This window comes from Theropithecus gelada, chromosome 4 (genome assembly GCF_003255815.1).
Source record: "Theropithecus gelada isolate Dixy chromosome 4, Tgel_1.0, whole genome shotgun sequence".
In the NCBI taxonomy this organism is placed as follows: Eukaryota; Metazoa; Chordata; class Mammalia; order Primates; family Cercopithecidae; genus Theropithecus; species Theropithecus gelada.
Window position 1 is genome coordinate 19,304,201 of NC_037671.1, and position 23,083 is coordinate 19,327,283.

At 46.6% G+C, this 23,083-nt stretch overlaps 1 protein-coding gene across 3 annotated transcripts in view; it reads left to right on the plus strand.

The window, feature by feature from the left end:
• The window catches only part of GMPR (guanosine monophosphate reductase), a 48,717-nt gene that overhangs the window by 861 nt on the left and 24,773 nt on the right, over positions 1 to 23,083 (plus strand). For 2 of the 3 annotated variants that reach the window (XM_025381668.1, XM_025381670.1), the window contains exons 2-4: positions 6,637 to 6,756; positions 10,105 to 10,188; positions 14,405 to 14,578. In XM_025381668.1, the coding sequence (XP_025237453.1) occupies positions 6,637 to 6,756; positions 10,105 to 10,188; positions 14,405 to 14,578 (378 nt within the window). The remainder of the gene's footprint in view (positions 1 to 6,636; positions 6,757 to 10,104; positions 10,189 to 14,404; positions 14,579 to 23,083) is intronic. The other variant, XM_025381669.1, reaches the window with a different exon arrangement.

Genomic DNA, 23,083 nt, shown 5'->3' on the forward strand with positions numbered 1-23,083 from the left:
CCTGGTTCTGCCTGGATGTACTCAAATCCTAAGGAACAGGTGAAGACCAGACTGGAAATAGCCTGGGGCTGGGGGGAAGGGAGGTCAGCCCCTGAAGGATAAACTAGTTGCACTGAAAGGCAGAGTGCCCCGGGGTGGTGTGTGCTGGTGACTGTGGCTTTGCTGAGAGCTGGAGCGGAAGGTGAGGAAACTGGACACGGCTGAAGGAGTAAACACTAGGAGGCTGGGCCAACCTGCACAGCTCCGTCCGTCCAGCTCCACAAACAAGACCATAAATAAATCCCCTCAGCAAAGAAGTCCGCTGCCCACTCCGGTGATAGGCCTAACTGCAGTGCCTGGGGCTGCCAGCCGAGGGCTTGCTTGGATTGGGGAAGCCTCCGCGTTAGCCAATGACTAAACCAAGGGGCCTTCTGTAAGCGGCAGCATTGGCTGGCTGGAGCCCGGCAGGATTGGAGGAGGTGAGGGAGGAATGATTAAAGCTTATCACCCCAGATTGGGTGACCCTGTGCCTGTCCCTCATGACCTTTCAGGGGCTAAAGAGGGGGCCTCTCATGGAACAAAAACAGTTTGGAGGGCAGGCCTGGGTCTCTGGAAGCATGAGCTGTAGCCAGTACCTAAGGCAAGACCAAGATGAAATACCGGGATTCTGGATATGCTAATAATTTGGTGGCCTCAATATTCTTTAAATATTCAAAATGTATTTAGAAGAGAGAAACTTATTTTTCAGAAAATTGGATGTTCAAAACAAAGATATACCTATTTTCTGAACCAGAAAACATGTTGAGAAGGTAAAATATTGAACGTAAATGTAATAGGGCCAGGCACAGTGGCTCACACCTGTAATCCCAGCACTTTAGGAGGCTGAATTGGAAGGATTGCTTGAGGCCAGGAGTTTGAGACCAGCCTAGGCACCATAGCAAGACCTCAGCTCTACAAAAATTTAAAAAATCAGCCAGGGCAGTTGTGCACACCTGTAGTCCCAGCTACTTGGAAGGCTGAGGTGGGAGGATGGCTTGAGCTCAGGAGTTGGAGATTACAACAGAAATTTAAAAAATTAGAGCAGTGGTATACACCTGTAGTCCCAGCTACTTGGAAGGCTGAGGCGGGAGGATGGCTGGAGCCCAGGAGTTAGAGATTACAACAAAAATTTAAAAAATTAGATCTATGGTGCACACCTGTAGTCCCAGCTACTTGGAAGGCTGAGGCGGGAGGATGGCTTGAGCCCAGGAGTTGAAGGTTACAGTGAGCTATGATGGTGCCACTGCACTTCAGCCTGGACAACCCTGTCTCTAAAGCTAAAATGAAATTTATGGAATAGAATGAATTACTCCTCAGAGAATACTATCACATCATGTGACAATGTCATGCAACACTTGGCTTCACAATTTGGGCAGATTGTAACTACTAATGTTCCAGTTTGGGATGGCACCTTTGCAATCTTCATGTACACATTGCAGTGAGAACTCAGTGCCCTTGAGATGTCTTTTTTATATTTTCACGTTCGTGGGAGTTTGTCAGCCATGGGCATGGAGACTGAAGTTAACCAGCATTGCGTTTCTAATCGGTTGCCGTGATGGTTTAGCTCCCTGGTGCGTGAGGCTGTTGCCTGGCCGACCACCCCCATGATCTGACTTTACTTGCCTCAGTGGCGTTGAGGATCTAGTTAGGCCTCCCTAATCCCCTCTTAATGTTTTCTCAGTTTGCTTGTTGATGCCTGAAATTTTTCATAGGCAGATAAAAACTTCCTTGCACAATCAGAAGCTTAAAATGTGTGCATCCTGGCAGAAGTAATATCTGGAGGCAAATTGGAAACTGAACAGTAGATGACCGACATTGAGCCTAACAGTGGATTTGTGTGGAGCCAGGAAAGAGAACGTACACCCTGGGAGTAGAGTCTGGCTGGGGGAGAAGGGTTTTGACAGCTGATGATGGGCTTATCCTCGTGACAGTTTTGCTAAGAGCCAGACCCAGCAATGGATCGTCAGGCTATAAGCAGGAAATGAACAGTAAGAGTGATCTCCCCCTCAGAAGCTTCAGGACTCCTGCAAGGACATTTCCACCAGCCTCCCATGAATGAACATGAATGAAATGAATCTGAGGTCACCTCTGAGAGGCAAAGAATACAGGTAGCAGTGGCCTAGGTGGCCTTAGCCTGGATTCTCTAGGGAGGCATTCATCTCTCAAATGTCCAGCCCCTGGCATGGAAGAATAAAGCTCCACAGGGTCATGTGGGGACATTTGGATAATCTTTTTCTGAGAAGTAATGAGTTTGTGGATTGAGACAAGACCTTTGTTTTCATCTGATATGCTGGGGAGCCTGCATTCTCCCTGAGTGTTTTCTTCCTTAGAACCCATTTCTGGCTTAAACATTCTACCCTAGTCTTTAAGCTAGTAAGAATGTGCAATGGTGTCATTTTGGCTCACCACAACCTCTGCCTCCCAGGTTCAAGCGATTCTCCTGCCTCAGCCTCCCAAGTAGCTGGGATTATAGGCATGTGCCACCACACCCGACTAATTTTGTATTTTTAGTAGAGACAGAGTTTCTCCATGTTGGTCAGGCTAGTCTCGAACTCCCGACCTCAGGTGATTCGCCCACCTCAGCCTCCTAAAGTGCTGGGATTACGCACCTGGAAATTTCTCCTTTTTATAAGAACAACAGTCATATTGGACTAGGGCTCACCCTCTTGACCTCACCTTAGCTTGATCATCTGCAGTGACCCTATTAACTAAGTAAGGTCCCATTTACAGGTACTGGAGGTTAGGACTTCAACATTTTTTGTGGGGGGAGACATAAATCAACCCATAACAGTCTTTGTAAATTTTGCTTTGGAAAATTAAAGAGTTTGGCGCTGTTCTGAGTCATGAATGCATTAGAATCGCCTAGGGAAACACTCCAAAATACACATGTGTCCAGCACAAAGGTGGTGATTCATGAAGTTTAAGGCAGCTGGAGCACGAGTATTTTGGAACCACTTCTAAGAGGATTCTGATGGGGACCCGGGTGTGCTGGACCAGCCTCTGAAGCCCTTTCCATTTGTGGAACCCTGTGGCTTGCTGGTAGCACTGCAGCTGGGCATGAGCTTCTCACGAGCCTGATAACTGAGGGTGAGGCTTTCAGGGCTTGGATGCACATTCAGAAGTCTGGGCTGGGGCCACCAAACACTGCAAAAGGCTGGAGGCCAGAACACAGTATTCTTACCTTTTAGCCAGGCATTAGTTTATCCCACACATTTTGAGCCACTAGAACTACAAAGTTGGAAGACGTTGTCCCTATACTCAGACAGGTGTTACAGATAATGAACAATCTATATAATTATGTAATAAAATACAATATATAAAAGAATTGCTTTACTCGGTGCCATCTGTAGATCTAGGAAAAGGAGCCTCTGTCCTGGGTCCCCTGTCTGCCCCCCTAATTGCATCCCTTCTCACCGGGCAGGGCCTGTGGGCTATGCTGTTCCTTAGGCCGTGCTCTAAGTACTCGGGATCCTGGATATCCTTCCCCAAGTGACTTTGAGCTGACTCTAAGGCCTGCATGGGCTTCTTGCCCTGGTATGTTTCCAAGGGCCACCCATGATGCTGGTGTGCTCACCTCCAACCCAGAGCGGGCAAGTGGCAGTTGTTTATGGAAAAGTACGTGGGTATGCACAGAGCTTCATGTGCAGACTGAAGGTGGGGGGCTGTTCCTCTGTGCATACATAAGGATTTAGGTGAGAAGGGAAGAGGGGCAGACTGGGGCCTAGGGCCAGCTCCCCACCACCATGTTCTGATGCCTTTCTGGTTATGAATGAAATTGGTTTTTTTTTTTTAGGGTAGGAGGTTAGAACCTATTTTGTGTAGCAGTTTGTTCGTTGGACTTATTACATTGAATTATTTAGGAATGTGGTAGGTGGGCCTCTATTTGTACTTTTTTTTTTTTGAGACAAAGTCTCACTGTCACTCAGGCTGGCATGCAGTGGCATGATCATGGCTCACTGCAGCCTCAGTCTCCCATGTTCAATCAATCCTCCCACCTCAGCCTCCTGAGGAGCTGGGACTACAGGCTCGTGCCACCCAAGCCTGGCTAGTTTTTTGTATTGTGTGTAGAGATGGGGTTTCACCATGTTGCCCAGGCTGGTCTTGAATTCCTGAGCTCAAGTGATCTGCCTGCCTCGGCCTCCCAAAGTACTAGGATTACAGGTGTGAGCTACCATGCCGGCCCATTTACACTTTTGAGCCCCTGACATGTTGGGTGGCAGGACTGGCTTTAATGAAGGCCTGTTAGAGAGCAGCAGAGTTGTGTGTTAGCAGATGGGGGAGGGGACTTTGTTACTTTATGTTCCCTTTCAGGTCAGGCTTAGACAGGGAATCAAATCTATATTTGGCGTACTGGCCGGCTGTGCCAGACTAAATGCCAAGTGCTGTTCCTGTGAGGCTGAAATATTTAAAATATTTATCTCTGCTAGTGAACAACTGGCCTGGGTTATGTGTGTGTGTCTGGGTGGATAAAGTTGGGGAAGATCACTTTATTTCTCATTCTTAGAATTAATGGTGGCAAAGAGCTAGCTCATAAAAAGGACTGGAAATGAGGGGAAGCGTTTACTGTTAAGGCTGCCCTTTTCCATGAAGAGCTCTGCGTTTTGTGTCCTGCTGATAGGTTTTGGCATGCCAAGAAAAGCCCATTGTGATCTCAGCCGGGTGCAGAGTGTAGCAGCTAGCCCCATGCCTGTTGGAGGATAGAAGAGTAATTTGAGACCAAGGAATTCTGATTGTTTCAAGCCTGCCAAGCCAAATGTTAAGAGCCATTAGCCGCATACAGGGTTGCCATGGGTAGATCCCTTCAGTTCTCTTTCAGAATGTCGCTATAACGTGCTCCACTGAAGTATAACCCAGAGTCATCAGGAAGGAAGTGGAGAAAGGGATGCGCCGCTGTGCATAGGTTCGTGCACTTCCAGCATCTCATTTCTCCTCGCTGATTGCTGTGTGAGGCCTGTGCAGTCATGTTTATGACATCATTCACCCAGGATGCCTTCTGGACACAGAATCCTGTGTTGAGAAGCAAGAGAAATGAAAAGGCTTAAGGGGCGGAGCCGTCCCGTGGTGTTTTCTGACTTAATGCTGATTGCAAAGTGAAAGTTGACTCAAGTGAAAAAAATGAGAGGAGTATCCAGGTAAACATGGCAGACAATGACTCTTGCTGGCGTAATTCATGAAGCCAGGGTTAATGTAGGCTAAGTTACTTCAGAAGCGTAAGATTCACACCTGTGCTTCTCTGGCCAGTTTCCCTTGGGGAAGCACTCACTTCTAATGTGGTTTGTGTCTATCAGAGTCCAGCCAGAGAAACAAACAATGCTGACTGTTTAAAACATGGAATTGAATGCGGGGCATCCTCACACAACTGAGGATATTGAGGCACCCCAGAGATCAGCAACAGCAAGAAGCCATCCCTACCTTAGGGCGAGGGTCGGAGGGAGAAGACAGTGCTCTGGAGCCCAGGAAGGGACTGGGCTCGCTTCGGGAAAGCTAGAACGAGGAATACGCAGGCCTCTCTGGTCAGAGGATCCAGGCCTGGAGGCGACACAGCTGCTCTGGAGAAGCTGCCTAAGGCAGCGGGTTTCTGGGAGAACTACCCTGACTTCCCCCGACCTCTGCCTGCCACTGTCCTCCAGTTTCCCATCCAGTGTCCTCCATTGACCAATCCCAGCCAGAAATGAACTTGAGAAGTGGAACCTGTAACAGGTAGCCTTCCTGGGATAAGAGCAGGCTGAGGATGGTGGGTGGGTAGACAGGCTGGCATCTGCCCTGGGTCAGAGAAGTAATTGGGACTCTTCTAGCTCTTGATGAGTGCCTGGCTCTATCTGGCACGTGGCTTCTGTCAAGCCCACCCTTGTGGCTGTGTTGTTCTGGATTGCCGATAGCAGGGTTAGTCCTACATGCCCTGATCTTGAAGTTACAGAAGAATTGGAGCCTCCGCGCCCACCCCTCTGCCCCCCAGCTGCTTGCAAGTCAAAGGAACAAGTGTTGATATGCGGGAACATATGGTTGCAATGTACTTTCCACCAGCTTTTTGAAAGATCCTCATAATTAAAGCAGCTGTGGAGGGTAAAAGGCAAAGGGATTAATGGTGTGGTGCTCACTGCAGGGCGAATTTGGAGTGGGGCTCTAGGTGAAAGGTAAGAAGTGAAGGGATTGTTCCAGGACGAGGGCCATGGTTGGCAAGGAAGAGTGGAGCAGGTGCTCCCAGGAGGGGAATGGTTTCCATAGAGCTTGGAGGTGGGGTGAAGATAACATGTACGAGGGTCTTTAGGGATGCGGCTAGAAGGCGGCAGTGGGGTTGGAGAGGCTGGGAAAGGAGGAGAGAGCTTCCGATTCTGAGGCTTGTCTCGATGGTGGAATTTCCAGTGTCTTCTGCTGGTGCTTGAGCAAGGAAAGTGAGGAGCCCATTTCAGCTTTTGCACCTGAATCCAGTGCCTTACCTGGTTTCCTTTGCGACTCTGGTGTCTTTGGAATACCTGTCTTTGACCCCTAAGAGAATCCAGGGACATTTGTGTTGTTCTTACTCACTCCAAACTCCAGAAATTCTGCACATTTCACGTAAGAGCAAAGCACTCATATCTTCCCACCCCTCCCCCCCCTTTTTTTAATTTTTGCCAACAGGTGGATCTTGAACGCACCTTCACGTTTCGAAATTCAAAGCAGACCTACTCAGGGATTCCCATTATCGTGGCCAACATGGACACTGTGGGCACATTTGAGATGGCAGCTGTGATGTCACAGGTGAGGCGGTAGGCTTTTGTTTTTTTCCTTTGCTGCTCACAACATGGACATGTTATCAGGAGCCCCCCCTGGCTTTATACTCAGGGAAGAGTAGAAATGTGAGATGCTTTGGGTCATTCTCTGTCTTTCCTTTCAATCAGAAAGTAGACAGTGTCTGGATTTTGCGTTCAGTGAGATGGTCTAGATCTGCATCCATTGCTTCCATGAATATGACTGTGATGGTTTTGGAAATTAGAGATACAAAAAGAAGCTAGACAACATGAAGAGTGCCATATTGCAGAAAAGTGACAACCCCTTTAAAATTAAGGCAGAGCTGTTTTGTATGCAGTCTGTGCTGCAGCATTTACTGTATAATTATGTCGAATACATGTATCGAGTGCTTATGTGCAAAACACTGCAGATAATGTATTTCTTTTTTTTTAGATGGAGTCTTGCTCTGTCGCCCAGGCTGGAGGGTGGTGACACAATCTTGGCTCACTGCAACATCCGCCTCCCTGGTTCAAACGATTCTCCTGCCTCAGCCTCCCAAGTAGCTAGGATTACGGGCACATGCCACCAAACCCGGCTAATTTTTGTATTTTTAGTAGAGATGGGGTTTTACCATGTTGGCCAAGCTGGCCTTGAACTCCTGACCTCAGGTGATCCGCCTGTCCCAAGTGCTGGGATTACAGGTGTGAGTTACTGTGCCTGGCCTGTATCTCTTAATTCTGGACACAGCTCAACAAGATAGGTTCCTTTTACAGATGAGGAAACTGAGGCAGAGAGGAGAGGGGTAGGTCACTTGCCCTAGGCTCTCAGCCAGATAGATGCAGAGAGAGAATCAGGATTCCAACCCAAACTGACTCTTGAATCTAAGGAATTTACCCCTCAACTTAAATGGACAGATCACAGTACAAGCTCAAGGTCTCTTTTAGCCAACTACAACAGCCTAATTTTCCATAAAGAGGGGTTAATATCCTGGCTTTGGCTGGGTGTAGTGGCTCACACCTGTAATCCCAGGATTTGGGGAGGTGGAGGCAGGCGGATTGCTTGAGCTCAGGAATTCAAGACCAGACTGGGCAACATGGCAAAGCCTCATTTCTATTAAAAAAAAAAAAAAAAAAAGAAAATTGGCTCGGTGTGGTGGCATGAGCCTATAGTCCCAGTTACTTGGGAGGCTGAGGTGGGAAGATCACTTGAGCTTGGAGGCAGAGGTTGCAGTGAGCCAAGATGGCGCCACTGCACTCCAGTCGGGGTGACAGAGCAAGACCCTGTCTCAAAAAAAAAAAAAAAAAAAACCCCGAAAAAACAAAACTCATTGTGTAGATCAATCTGAGAAGTACTGTTTGTTAAAATACAATTTAAAAACAAATTAAAAATAGTGTCCTGACTTTGAGAAAAATAAAGGAAAATCCGTTTGTGGGCAGGACCTTTATGGGTGAGAGGCAGAGCATCTTCTGCATCCTAGATGTGGAATGTCTGCTGCACTCAGGGGTTCTGTCTTTCCTGTGGATAATGCCTGCCAAGTGAAAAGGTAAATCCAATTAGTTGAGAGAGCTTCTCACTGTGGGCAGCAAGTCTAACCACAGGAGGTGCTGAGATTCATTATTAGCCAGCGATTCGAAGGAAAAGATTCTCAAATAAATTATGAGCTCCCAAAATGGAGTAGGGGTGGTCTGTCGGATTCCATGATCACTTGCATTGTCTGTCAGACCTCAGCCCCTACTGAGCGTTGGGCCAGAGGCTAATAAATTAATTGCTAAGGAACTGGTATTTTTTTTCTCCTCACCCTTTCCCTGCTTTGCTCTGTCATCAGCCATTGCTACTGATGGATTATGTGTTAGTATAAAAGTGAGGGGAACCAGGGAGCAATCAATTCTGATTAATTAACATAATAGGTTATAGTCCAGGAAAAACCTAGAACTTGCTGTGCTCTTCCCATTTTCCTAGGAAGTCTCCCTGCTAATGGAATAGCGTAGACTGGTGTAGCTAACCATGGATGGTTACTGTGAATTTCCTGTTTCTAGGATCCATAGACCTAGTGCAAGTTACTAAAGTCATAGAAGTTTAGGATGAGAAGTTGTAGATGGGGACATAGGTAGCCCCAGAGAAGTTAGGTGGGAGGCTTCTGTTAAAGGGCAAGGTGTACAATCTCTGTAGTCAGATCCGAGTTTGACTCTGGCCTTCGTCTCTTCCTAGCCATGCATGCAGTTGTTAAATTTTGTAATTTTTTTTTTTTGAGACTGAGTTTTGCTCTTGTTGCCTAGGCAACAAGGCAGTGGTGCCATCTTGGCTCACTGCAACCTCCGCCTCCCAGGTTCAAGTGATTCTGCTGCCTCAGCCTCCCGAGTAGCTGGGATTACAGGCACTCCACCATGCCCGGCTAATTTTTTGTATTTAGTAGAGATGGGGTTTCACCATGTTTGTCAGGCTGGTTTTGAACTCCTGACCTCAGGTGATTCACCCACCTCACCCTTCAAAAATGCTGGGATTACAAGTATACGCCATCGCGCTCAGCAAATTTTGTAGGTTTTATTTGTTTTTTGTTTTTTAAATAGACATGGGGGTCTTGCCATGTTACCAGGCTGGTCTCGAACTCTTGGGCTTCAGTGATCCTCCTGCCTCGGCCTCCTAAAGTGCTGGGATTACAGGCGTAGGCCACCATGCCTGGGCAATTTAAATCTCTTAAGCTCCATTTATGCTCGTGAAGCTAATAATGCTGTTCAAAGTTGTTCCAGAAATTAAATGAAATGATATGTGGAAAAGACTGACCCAAAGCAGGTCAGCAGGTCATAAATGCTGGGGCAATAGTCATAGATTTAGGGTTATACTTTATATAATTCCCACCGTCAAGAATACCAACTGCCCGATGGATTTACCTTGCAGCAAGAAGTGTTCAGGTTGTGAACACAAGAGAAAGCTTTCAGGGGTAAGGTGGGGTTCTTCAGGGTTGGCTAAGCAGAAGTTTGCGTTAGGATGGTCCTTCTCCTGGGCGGGGGACCTGCTGCCTGGTTTTCTCTTTGGACCATCTGTGCTGCTTTTGGCCTAATACAGGTGTGGGTGGGAGCCTGGGTGGGCTGGGCAGGGCTCTGAGAATTGTCTTTTATCCCTCTCCTGCCTCCTGGCAGAGCCTCCGTAGTCCTGAATGCAGTATTGTCTAACCAGATTAGAATGGGAAACAGGGTTTTATGATTTCAGTGGTTGTACCTTTGTCTGGTTTTGGCTGCTAGGAGCATATTCAAAGCAAATTAAGCATGGATGGCAGGAACACTGATGCCTTTGTCTTGTTGGATCACCACCTCCAGATGGAGGAGGGAGGGGGGGCTCTCACTTGGCTTCCCATCCTAATGGTGCTGTTTTGTTTCCTAGCACTCCATGTTTACAGCAATTCACAAGCATTACTCCCTGGATGACTGGAAGCTCTTTGCCACAAATCACCCAGAATGCCTGCAGGTAAGACTACAGCCTGGTTATCAATTAGCAGTGTAGCAGGGGGAGCAAAATCTTCAGAGCTGTCAAGAGGATTGCGGTCAGTAGCAGAGAGACATTGAGAGTTCGGTGTTTCTCTAGCCCTGTGCCATTGCCAGGGATTTGCTGAGAAAACTTGTTTCCATATCGTGTTATTAAAATACTAGGATTTATCTGTAAGAAATGTCTGTTTTCCCTTGAAAGAGGAAGTGTTATATCCCAAGAGCTTGGGGAAGACCTGTGTTTCCTGCCAGCTAATTCAAGGTAGAGCCTGTCTTTTGGCTGTAGAAAAAACTTCTGAGTAAAACAAGGTGTTTTAGAGTTGAGTAAACATTATTCCCACCAGGATGGCTGTCATCAAAAAGACTAATAGCCAGGCACCATGGGTCATGCCTGTAATCTCAGCACTTTGGGAGGCTGAGGTGGGAGGATTGCTTGAACCCAGGAGTTCAAGGCCAGCCTGGTTAACATAGTGAGACCCCCATCTCTATTTAAAAAAAGACAATAATTGTTGAGGATGTGGAGAAACTGGAACCCTTGTTCACTGCTGGGAATGGAAAATAGTGCATGCAGCTGCTTTGGAAAACAGTTGTCAGTTCCTGGAACATTAACCATAAGAGTTACCATATGACCCAGCAATTCCATTTCTAGGTGTAGACTCAACAGAAATGCACACATTTCCGCAGAAAAACTTGTACATGAGTGTTCATAGCAGCGTTATTCATAATAGCCCAAAGTAGACTCAACCCAAATGTCTGTCAGTGGATGAAAGGACATACAAAATAAGGTTTATCCATACAATGGAACATTGTTCACCCGTAAGAAGGAGTCAAGGTCTGATACAGGCTACAGCATGGACGAACCTTGAGGACATTTCACTAAGTGAAAAGGCCAGAAGCAGTCGGGCGCGATGGCTCACTCTTGTAATCCCAGAACTTTGAGAGGCCGAGTTGGGTGGATGACTTGAGGTTGGAAGTTTGAGATCAGCCGGCCCAACATGGAGAAACCCTGTCTTTACTAAAAATACAAAATTAGCCAGGTGTGGTAGCGCATGCCTATAATCCCAGCTACTTGGGAGGCTGAAGCAGGAGCTTTGCTTGAACCCGGGAGGTTCAAGTGGAGGTTGCAGTAAGCCAAGATTGTGCCATTGCACTCCAGCCTGGGCAACAAGAGAGAAACTCTGTCTCAAAAAAGAAAAAAAAAAAAAAAGAAAAGGCCACACGCAAAGGCCATAGCATCTATGATCCTATTTCTAGGAAATGTCTAGAATAGGCAAATCTAAGTCATAAAATAGATTAGTGGCCTGAGGGGCTGAGGAAGTGTGGGGAGGGAGTGTGGTTAAGGGGTATGGGACTTTCTTTGGGAGAAATATGAAAATGTTCTAAAATCGATCATGATGGTTACAGAACTCTGAATGTACTAAAAATCATCGAATTGTGCATGTTGAATGGGTATGGCATGTCATTATATTTCAAAAAGCTGTTAAAAACCCAAGCATTTTAAAAACAACAAAAAGCCCTGCTGCAACATGCCTGCACCTTCTCCTGCCACATTCAGGGGATTCTGAGCCGAAGCCACAGGCAGGTCTCCCTGGGTTAGAGGTGCTCCCTGCTGGTCAGATCATTTATGATTGGAAAATGACTTCAGATTGTACCGTTTTCAAGGACTCACTGGCTTTTTGTTGTTGTTGTTACTGTGCTTTAATTATGTGTGGATTTTGATTAGTGAAAACGTGGTTTTGGAGATAAAATAATTCTGACTCAATAGTAAGTCCTTCATTTTTGCCGTATTGTGTTCAAGTGAATTATGCTTGTTTTCACTTTCTTCTGCTTTTCTCTGTAAGTTTGGGAATAATGATTTTCTTTTTTTCTTTTTCTCAGATCTCCCTCCAACTTCTTTTATTGTTTCTTTGTTTGAGGCAGAGTTTTGCTCTTGTCACCCAGACTGGAGTACAATGGTGTGATCTCGGCTCACTGCAACCTCCACCTCCTGGGTTCAAGTGATTTTCTTGCCTCAGCCTCCTGAGTAGTTGAGATTACAGGCATGCGCCACTTAGCTCGGCTAATTTTTTGTATTTTTAGTAGAGATGAGGTTTCACCATGTTGGCCTCAAGTGATCCACCCACCTTGGCCTCCCAAAGTGCTGGGATTATAGGCGCGAGCCAACACGCCTGGCCTCCCTCCATCTTCTTTAAGGGAGCTTTCGGCAATGTATTGTTAACTGGAACTGTGGCCTTCATTACCAAGTGTGATACATCGACTTACTACACAGCCCGCCACCAAATAAAAGGCAAATTCAAAAGGGATAATGTTAAAAACTTAGTAGCAGTGAGAGAAGGCGACCAATCTCGAGTTCCACGTAGTGTACTTTAACAGAAATGAAGTAAGATTTAAAAAAAGCAGAGCTCTAGTGGGAGGGAGAGTGGGCTTGTGTGGATTGGGCTGGCACAGGGCAGAGCTGTGAACCACGAGGCCCAGGCGTGAATGCACAGAGAAGGCTGGAGTAAATATGTGTCGTGTTAACCATCAGCTCACACTCAGTCTCTGCGCTGCACTACATTGTTATGATTTGGGGGAATAACATAAAGGATACTAAGATAGATCACTCATATGTGGCCCAGGATTTGGAGATAAGAGTTTAAAATATAAACAATCCATGTCTTAGTTTCACTGAGGCATTAATTAGTGAAAACAAGTCCTTTCCCAAGGGGCAGATGTTCAGAGAAGGGAGAGGTGTGAGGTGCCAGGGCACTGGTGGAAGTTAAGGGACAAGGGTGTTGTAGGGGAGGATGTGGTGGCTTCAGATTAAAAAATGTACAAGTGCAGTTGTGAAAGATTACGTCAGGCTTGTTTGTTTTCACACCTTGGGAAATTTTATCCCTTGAATAGGAAAACAGATTCGCAGTTCTGTGTAGAGGTTGAGATTTGCGTGCTGTATTAGGCTGTTCTTGCATTGCTTTAGAGAAATACCTGAAACTGGGTAATTTATAAGAAAAGAGGTCTAATTGGCTAATGGTTCTGCAGGCTGTACAGGAAGCATAGCGCCACCCATCTGCTATTGGCGAGGCCTCGGGAAGCTTCCAGTCATGGTGGAAGGCAAAGTGGGAGAGAGAGAGAAAGAGAGGATGGGAGGTCCCACACTTTTAATGACCAGATCTCCTGTGAACTCAGACCTAGAGATCACCAAGGGGATGGCCCAAGCCATTCATAAGGGATCCACCCCCATGACCCAGACACCTCCCACCAGGCCCCACCTCCAGCACTGGGGATCATATTTCAACATGAAATTTGGGTGAGGACAATATCCAAACTACGTCACATGCTGCACTATTATTTTATTGGGAGTGAAACTCAAAATAGAAAGGAGTTTATCAGAGGCATTTCAGACATCTTCCCCTCTCTTGCTCCCCAAGCAAGACGCTTAGGGTGAAGGCCACAGCTTTCATGTGGGGAAGCCTGAATTGATTGCCATTTCTCCTTCCTGGAAACTTCCTAGTTCTTGTACATTGTCCTCCCTTGAGTTTCCCTGATATGACACAGTCATGCCGGTAGTTTTTTTTTTTTTTTTTGGCAGAGAGGGATGGAATCTCGCTCTGTTGCCCAGACTGGAGTGTTGCCCAGACTGGAGTGCAGTGGCACGATCTCGGCCCACGGCAACCTCTGCCCCCCGGGTTCAAGCTATTCTCCTGCCTCAGCCTCCTGAGGAACTGGGATTACAGGCACCTGCCACCATGCCTGGCTAATTTTTGTACTTTTAGTAGAGAGTTTCACCATGTTGGCCAGGCTGGTCTCGAACTCCTGACTTCAGGTGATCCACCTGCCTCAGCCTCTCAAAGTGCTGGGATTACAGGCATGAGCCACCGCACTTGGCTAATTTTTGTATTCTTAGTAGAGACGGGGTTTCACCATCTTGGCCAGGCTGGTCTCAACCTCCTGACCTCTGGTGATCTGCCAGCCTTAGCCTCCCAAAGTGCTAGGATTACAGCATGAGCCACCGTGCCTGGCCAAAGTTTAGATAATTTAATGAATGAATCCCTTTTACCTCTGCTGTTGTATGTGTCTTGAGCAGGTGCATTGTGCATTTGATTAGGGTAGACCTAAAAGGGTTGTTGTACTGTCCCAGAATAGGTGCATAGATGGAGCAGGGTCTGATATCTGAATGCTACTGTTCATGCCTGTCTTCTTGGTTTATTTTGGTGTAGCACGTAGCCGTGAGTTCCGGCAGTGGGCAGAACGATCTGGAAAAGATGACCAGCGTCTTGAAAGCTGTGCCACAGGTTAAGTTTATTTGCCTGGATGTGGCCAATGGGTATTCAGAACATTTTGTGGAATTCGTGAAACTCGTCCGTGCCAAATTTCCTGAACACACCATTATGGTAAGTACGGTAGAATATTACGGTAGAACATTCTCAAAATGGGGAAGCCACGAGGGAGTTGTTCAATGTGTCAGGGGAGCTGTATTCTCTTCAGAGCTTTTGGTGCTTCTTTGGTCAAAGATTAATTGAGCATCATTTGGGTAAGGATAGGTAGCTGCTGTGGAAGATCTGAAAACTAGCTTTCCTCTATAAATAATAAAATCCCCATCAACTTCGTAGGATGTTGGCTCCAGTTTTTCCTAAGTATCATCACGTTTCTTACTATCTGATCCTTTTTTTTTTTTTTTTTTGAGAAGGAGTCTCACTCTGTCACCCAGGCTGGAATGCAGTGGTGCGATGTCAGCTCACTGCAACCTATGCCTCCCCGGTTTAAGCGATTCTTGTGCCTCAGCCTCCCGATAGCTGGGATTATAGGCGCCTGCCACCATGCCTGGCTGATTTTTTGTATTTTTAGTAGAGACTGGGTTGCACCGTGTTGGCCAGGCTGGTCTTGAACTCCTGACCTCAGGTGATCCGCCCACCTTGATCTCCCAAAGTGCTGAGATTACAGGTGTGAGCCACTGCACCTGGCCCCATATGATACCTTTAAAAGGGTCTATAGTACTTCTTAACAGAGAGTGTCTTTTAATATTGAAAACATGTGACTGGGTTTGAGTGTCACATATGTAGGTCCTCCATGTCCCACCCCTACTGCCAACGGGAAACTCTGCTGTAGGAGTTGGGAGTCCATGATACGAACATTTCATGACAGTCTACTATCAGTGGCGAATCGGTCGGTGGTATATTTTATCTAGGAGCTTTGTTTCTTGACTTTTCCTGTATTTTCCTAATTACTTGCACCTTAACTAGTTAGAATGTAGATTTGTGACTTTTGGGAAAGATGGATTGGCAGAAAAAGGGATTTAGAAGCTCTAGAGTACAACTTGGGCTTTTGCAAAAACCTGTATTGTAATTAGGCAAGGTTTTGCTAATTCTAATTATGATGGCACATACTGATTGACCACTAGATAATTTAACCCTTCGTTTTTTGAATTTTGAACCTCATTTCTTCTCATATATGTCATCATTGTAAGAAAGTTGGGAGGAAGGAATTGTTACGGAGTAAAGTCTTCTGTTAAAGGACTTCCAAGGATTGTTAAGTATTTTTATGCTTTTCAAACACATAGGAAGAAAGGATCAAGAATTGTTCCAGCCGGGTGCAATGGCTTACATAATCCCAGCACTTTGGGAGGCCGAGGTGGGTGGATCACCTGAGGTCAGGAATTTGAGACCACCCTGGCCAACATGGCGAAACCCTGTCTGTACTAAAAATACAAGAATTAGCCTGGCATGGTGGCGGGTGCCTGTAATCCCAGCTCCTCGGGAGGCTGAGGCAGGAGAATCTCTTGAACCCAGGAGCTGGAGGTTGCAGTGAGCCAAGATCACGCCACTGCACTCCAGTCTGGGCAACAGAGGGAGACTCCGTCCCCCCCCCAAAAAAAAAAAAAAAATTGGCCAGGCGCAGTGGCTAACACCTGTAATCCCAGCACTTTGGGAGGCTGAAGTGGGTGGATCACAAGGTCAAGAGTTCAAGACCAGCCTGGGCAAGATGGTGAAATCCTGTCTCTACTAAAAAAAAAAAAAAGGGACAAAAATTAGCCAGGCGTGGTGGCAGGCAACTGTAATCCCAGCTACTTAGGAGGCTGAGGCAGAGAATTGCTTGAACCCGGGAGGCAGAGGTGGCAGTGAGCCGAGATCTCGCCACTGCACTCCAGCCTGGGTGACAGAGTGAGACTGTCTCAAAAAAAAGAAAAAAAAAAAAGAATTGTTCCAAGGTCAACCAGCTGTACCAGTGTTAGAAGTGGGTTGGGAAATAGAAAAATTCACTGTGTTCTCTGTAATAGAACAGCCAACTTCATTGTTTTTGATGATGTTTGTTGAACACTATTAAATAGTAGGAAATGTATATGTGTTTATTGGCCTCAGCCCTTGGTTCTTGAGACAGAACTCTTAAAACCCTTGTAGATAACGGTGCCCAGAGAATCTTTTGTTCTAATATTTGCTCTTTGATCCTGGTTGCTGACACAGCTTCTAGAACCTTTGTAATTTCCGGAGTGATGAGAGCACCTGGCACAGAGCTTCTGAATCCCTTGGGATTTCCTGGGTGGTAGGAGTAGCTTTTGTTCTAATATTTGATCTTTGACCCTGGCTCCTGACACATGGCTCCTAAATCCTTTGGGATTTCCTGGGTGATAGCAGTGGAGCTGCTCTTGTCCTAACAAGACAACTCTTAATGGGCTCTTGTGTGGGGGTTGGTACCAGATAGACCAAGCCATGATGAGAAGCTTGGAGCTTCCAGCCCCATCCTCCATTTTCCAGAGAGGGGAGAGGGCTGGAAGTAAAGTTAATAATCCATTATGCCTCCTTCATGAGGCCTTCATAGAAACCCCCAAAGTATGGGGTTTTGAAAGCTTCCTGGCTAGTAACATGTCTACATGCCTGGAGGGTGGCAGACCCCAGCTCTGTGGGGACAGAAGCTCCTGCACTCTGGACTCTTCCAGACCTCACCCTATGTCTCGCTTCATCAGGCTGTTCATCTGTATCCTTCATCATAGCCTTTATTAATATGATAAACTGGTAAACGTTCCATAAGTGGTAATCCTTTATATCTTTTGATCTTCTTTTTCTTGATAGTATATTTGAGATTCACCACGTTGCTTTATGTCAGCTGTGTATATATATTCCTTGGTTCCTGGAGCTAATCTTTAATATCATCTCCCAGATACCTCACTTGCTCTTTTTCCTTCTCTTTACTTTCCAGCTGGTTGTATCACTGTTAAACTCACTCCTTAATGCTCTTTGTCTGTTTGGCCTGCCATCATAAAATACCATAAACCGACTGGTGTATAAACAACAGAATGTAATTGCTCACAGTTCTGTGATTTTGGACAGAAATCAAAATCAAGATGTTGGCTGATGTAGTGTCTGGTTTCACCGTTCCTCATAGGTGGTGCCTTCTTGCTGCGTCTTCATACGGTGGAAGAGGCATTCAGGCTCCTTGGAACCTCTCTTGTGAGGGCACTAATCCCATTCATGAAGGCTGCACCCTTATGACCTAATCACCTCCCAAAGGCCCCGCCTCCTAATGCCATTGGATTGAAGATTCAGTTTCAGCCTAGGAATTTGTGGGGGACACAAACATTCAGCCCATAGCACCCCAGAAATCAGTGTGGGCACATGAGCTGAGTCACACTGGGGAAGTTGCATTCTTTCTGAATCTCACTTTCCTCACCTGTGAAAAGGAGGTTGAGGATCCTCGTGGCTGGAGAATGACTCTGGGGCTCAGATGGGATGCAGTTTTATAACAGTGCCGCCTTCACTAGCAGTTGCTCATCTTTGGTGAGTGTCATCAAGGGCACCTGCTCTGAGAACTGAGTCAGAGATGGAGAAGAAAGATGGAGGGTAATGTGGGGTTTGTTTTAAGAAGAGAGAGAAAATGTGTGTCACTGTTTAAAATGACGAGTGATAGTGGAAATGCATTAGTGTTCCCAAGCTGTCCATTGCGTTCTCCAGACTGGAGCTGCTGTGGGGTGTAGTTCACAGCTGGGCCTGCTGAGAGCTGCAAGCTGCCTGTTGGACAGTCTGGAGAGCCTGCCTGTCGCCTCTGGAAGGACAAAGACCAGGAAGGAGGGAAGTGCAGGAAGGAGGGGGCTGGGTAAGACGAGGGAAAGGGTGTCGTTACCAGTGTAGAACTTAGGAGTTGCTATGGGGGAGTTAACTGGGAGGGAAGAGATTGGTTCAGGGTTCCCACAGCTGTCTGGGAAGCCACCAACAGCAAGACCCTCTCCAGCACCTGCTGGCTGGCTGGCCCAGGGGTATGTTTTCATTGCTCTTACTGGTTTCCCCAGCAATGAACAGGAGACTTTGGCAAGGTAGGTGTTTATTCTTAAGCTCCTCTATGCCTGCAGTGACCCTTGCAATCTGTGATTCATTTGGAAACCTCCAGTACTTTTATGTCCTTGGTTTTTGGTGTTTTTGAAACATAATTTCTCTTATGGCTTTTGGAGGCATAGTGAAGACGCATTCACATTTATCCAGTGTTTTGGAACTGAATGATGTAATATGAGGACTGAGTGTTATGGAATGGAGTGTTATTACGATCATTACAATACAGTGAACAGAAAGGATGCTTGCAAACGTTCCAGGCAGAAGCTGGCAGTTCCCGGCCTCTGCACCAGGAGTGAGGGCTTGTCACTCCCTGTGCCCAGTTTCTCCTGGTTTTTTTTCTTGCCTTTCACCTAAGATGAGCCTTGCCACATAGAGGTAGGAGAAGCAGGGATTTCTAGAGAACAACTTTGGCAGAAAAGGTCATATTGAGGGGCTGGCTGATTGAAGAGTATACCAGGTCCTGTGGCCAATTTGCCTGGTGGCTTTCAGGGAGGAAAGAGAGTAATGTGTTTTGGGGTACATTCTCAGTACTGTGGAAAAAGGCACTAGCACACAGTAGGCACTTCTTTTTAAAAAAAAAAAAAATGTAGAAACAGAATCTTGCAGTGTTGCCCAGGCTGATCTCAAACTCCCAGCTTCAAGCAATCCTCCTACCTCTGCCTCCTAAAGTGCTGAAATTACAGTCATGAATCACCATACCTGGCCAGAACTTCTTTTATAATAACAAATCTTTGAGTAGAGATAATAGCGCCTACTTTTGTTGACGTGAAACTTAGTCCTAGACAGCTCAAGGAGCCTTCTGAGGGTTACACCACCAGTGAGAGCTGGATCTGGCATTCAGGGCCAGGTGGCTTGCCTGGGCCTGCGATTTTTTGCTATTGTCCCCCACATGCCACCAACTCAGTCTTGCTGGTGAGAGGTGAAGCCAGCTGGACTTTCTAGGTCGAGTGGGGACTTGGAGAACTTTTCTGTCTAGCTAGAGGATTGTAATTGCACCAATCAGTACTCTGTGTCTAGCTAAAGGTTTGTAAATGCACCGATCAGCACTCTGTGTCTAGCTAAAGGATTGTAAATGCACCAATCAGCACTCTGTTAAAATGCACCAATCAGCACTCTATGTCTAGCTAAAGGTTTGTAAATGCACCAATCAGCACTCTGTAAAATGGACCAATCAGCGCTCTGTAAAATGGACCAATCAGCAGGATATGGGTGGGGCCAAATAAGGGAATAAAAGCTGGCCACCTGAGCCAGCAGTGGCAACCCACTCAGGTCCTCTTCCACACAGTGAAGGCTTGTTTTTTTGCTCTTTGTAATAAATCTTGCTGCTGCTCACTCTTTGGGTTTGCACTATTTTTTTTTTTAAGATGGAGTCTGGCTATGTCGCCCAGGTTGGAGTGCAGTGGCCGGATCTCAGCTCACTGCAAGCTCCGCCTCCCGGGTTTACCCCATTCTCCTGCCTCAGCCTGCCGAGTAGCTGGGACTACAGACGCCCGCCACCATGCCCGGCTGGTTTTTTGTATTTTTTAGTAGAGACGGGGTTTCACCGTGTTAGCCAGGATGGTCTCGATCTCCTGACCTCGTGATCCACCCGTCTCAGCCTCCCAAAGTGCTGGGATTACAGGCTTGAGCCACCGTGCCCAGCCGGGTCTGCACTATCTTTATGTCTGCAGTCTTTATGAGCTGTAACGCTCACCGCGAAGGTCTGCAGCTTCACTTCTGAAGTCAGCGAGACCACGAACGCACCAGGAGGAATGAACAACTCTGGGTGCGCCACCTTTAAGAGCTGTAACACTCACCGTGAAGGTCTGCAGCTTCGCTCCTGAAGTCAGCAAGACCACGAACCCACCTGGAGGAACAAACAACTCGAGACGCACCACCTTTAAGAGCTGTAACACTTACTGTAAAGAATGAACAACTCCGGATGCACCACCTTTAAGAGCTGTGACACTCACTGAGAAGGTCTGCGGCTTCACTCCTGAAGTCAGCGAGACCACAAACCCACCAGAAGGAAGAAACTCCAGACACATCCAAACATCTGAAGGAACAAACTCTGGACACACCATCTTCAAGAACTGTAACACTCACTGCCAGGGTCTGCAGCTTCATTCCTGAAATTGGCAAGACCAAGAACCCACCGGAAGGAACCAATTCTGGACACACTGGGACTTGGAGGTCCCTGTGTTGGCTCTGGGAAGTGTTTTTGTGCTGGTGGCTCTTTCTGACCTGGTCTGGAGGAAATAGGTCCTTGAGATCTAATCTGTTAAGATTAGATAGAGGCCAAGCTCTACTCCACTGGGGCAATGCCGTGTCAGCCGCTTGGGGCAGATCTCCGGGAGCCATGGGCTAGATTTCCACGCCTGGACCCTGATGTTTCCATGCGTGACTGGTGGCTCATTGGCCTGCCCACGTTCTTAACGTTCTGAGCCACACGGAGACATTTCCACTCTATACCTCTTCACAGAGAGACGGACACATCCTTTGAATGTTCTTGAAAGCTTGGGGCAGGTCTGGGGCTTCACCAGTTGAGTGTGCCTCCCCTGAGGTACAAGGGGTGTGTATGGCTGAGAGTACCTCTCAGGCTGTGTTCCCTGGATTTTCTGTATTCACCCACTTTCTGGAACCATAGCTGAAAGCTAGGAAGGTGATGTAATCTCTGAAGAGTCACATAATAAACTCAGTTTAACGTGGCTATTGCCTTGATATCAACTATGTTTCCACCGGCAGGTAGTGGGACATTTTCCATGTGCTTGGGAGCAGTCAGTGGGGTTGATACTCCATTTTGTTGTTGTTGTCCTTGTTATTGTTGATACGGAGTCTCACTCTGTTGCCCAGGCTGGAGTGTGGTGGCACGACCTCGGCTCATTGCAACCTCTGCCTCCCAGGTTCAAGTGATTCTCCTGAGTAGCGCACCTGGTTAATTTTTGTATTTCTAGTAGAGACGAGGTTTCACCATGTTGGCCAGGCTGGTCTCGAACTCCTGACCGCAGGTGACCCACCTGCCTCGGCCTCTCAAAGTGTTGGGATTATAGGCGTGAGCCACCATGCCTGGCGATATTTCTCTTTTTATGTTAGGGGTTGGCACATCACAGCCTGTGGGCCAAATCTAGCCACCTGCTACCTGTTTGCCAACCCTTGCCTGTTACCATCCCATGGAAAGGATTTTTCTTGCCAGAGGACCCCAGAAAAACTAGTAAAAAGTGGGTGAAGAAGCTACTGTTTAATGGGTACAGAATTTCAATTTGGGATGTTTAAAAAGTTCCAGAGATGGATAATGGTGTTGGTTGTGCAACAGTGTGAATGTACTTAATGCCCCTGAACTGTACAGCTAAAAACTTATTTATTAACAAATAAATTTTGTATTAAATAATTTAAAATAAAATTTTTAGGTGTACAGCTCAGTGGCACTAAGTACCTTCATGTAAAAATTTAAAAAAAATTAAAACAAAAATTTTATTTTTATTTTCTATATGTAAAATTTGTACCTAGTACATTTTATGTTATGTGTATTTGACCACAATTACAAAAAAACTAAAAAGAATGGGTAAAGGAGCAATAAACAGAAAGCACTCTTAAGTGGAGGGACTAACATTTGTAAAGCACCACCAAGAGCTGGGCCCTGTGCTCAAAATTTGAGAGAACTTCCTTTGTAAATCTTTTAAGGATTAAAGTGGGTGCATCCACCCCCATTTTATAGCAGGATAAATGGAGACTCTGAGTTGAAGTGATTTGCTCAGAAGTACCAAGTAATGAGGGAGGTCCAGCATTTGACCCCAGATCTTTCTGAACTTATTTTGCCATAGATGTTGAGGCCTAAAGAAAAGCTGGAAAAATTGGGGCAAAGCAGTTTTTGTTTTTATTTTTGCCCAGAGAACTTTTGTCATTCTGTTCAGGCTGCAGTAACAAGATACCATAAACTGAATAGCTTATATTATAAAAATCAGTAGTTGGCCTGGTGTGGTGGCCCATACCTGTAATGCTACCACTTTGGGAGGCTGAGGCAGGCAGATTGCTTGAGCCCAGGAGTTTGAGACCAGCCTCGCCAACATGGAGAATCCCCATCTCTACTAAAAATACAAAACACTAGCTGGGCGTGGTGTCACATGCCTGTAGTCCCAGCTACTTGGGAGGCTGAGGTGGGAGGATCACCTGAGCCTGGGAAATTGAGGTTACAGTGAGCTGTGATTGCGCCATTGCACTTCAGCCTGGGCAACAAAGTGAGACCCTGTCTCAAAAATAAATAAATAAAAATACAAATCAGAAGTTTATTTTCACAGTTCTGGAGGCTAGGGAGTCCAATATCAAGGCAGATTCCGTATCTGGTGAGGGCCCGCTTCCTGGCTTATACATAGATGGCTGTCTTTTCATTGTCGCCTCGTGTGGATCTCTCTCAGGCCTCTTTTAGAAGGGCACTAATCGGCCGGGCGCGGTGGCTCAAGCCTGTAATCCCAGCACTTTGGGAGGCCGAGACGGGCGGATCACGAGGTCAGGAGATCGAGACCATCCTGGCTAACACGGTGAAACCCCGTCTCTATTAAGAAATACAAAAAACTAGCCGGGCGAGGTGGCGGGCGCCTGTAG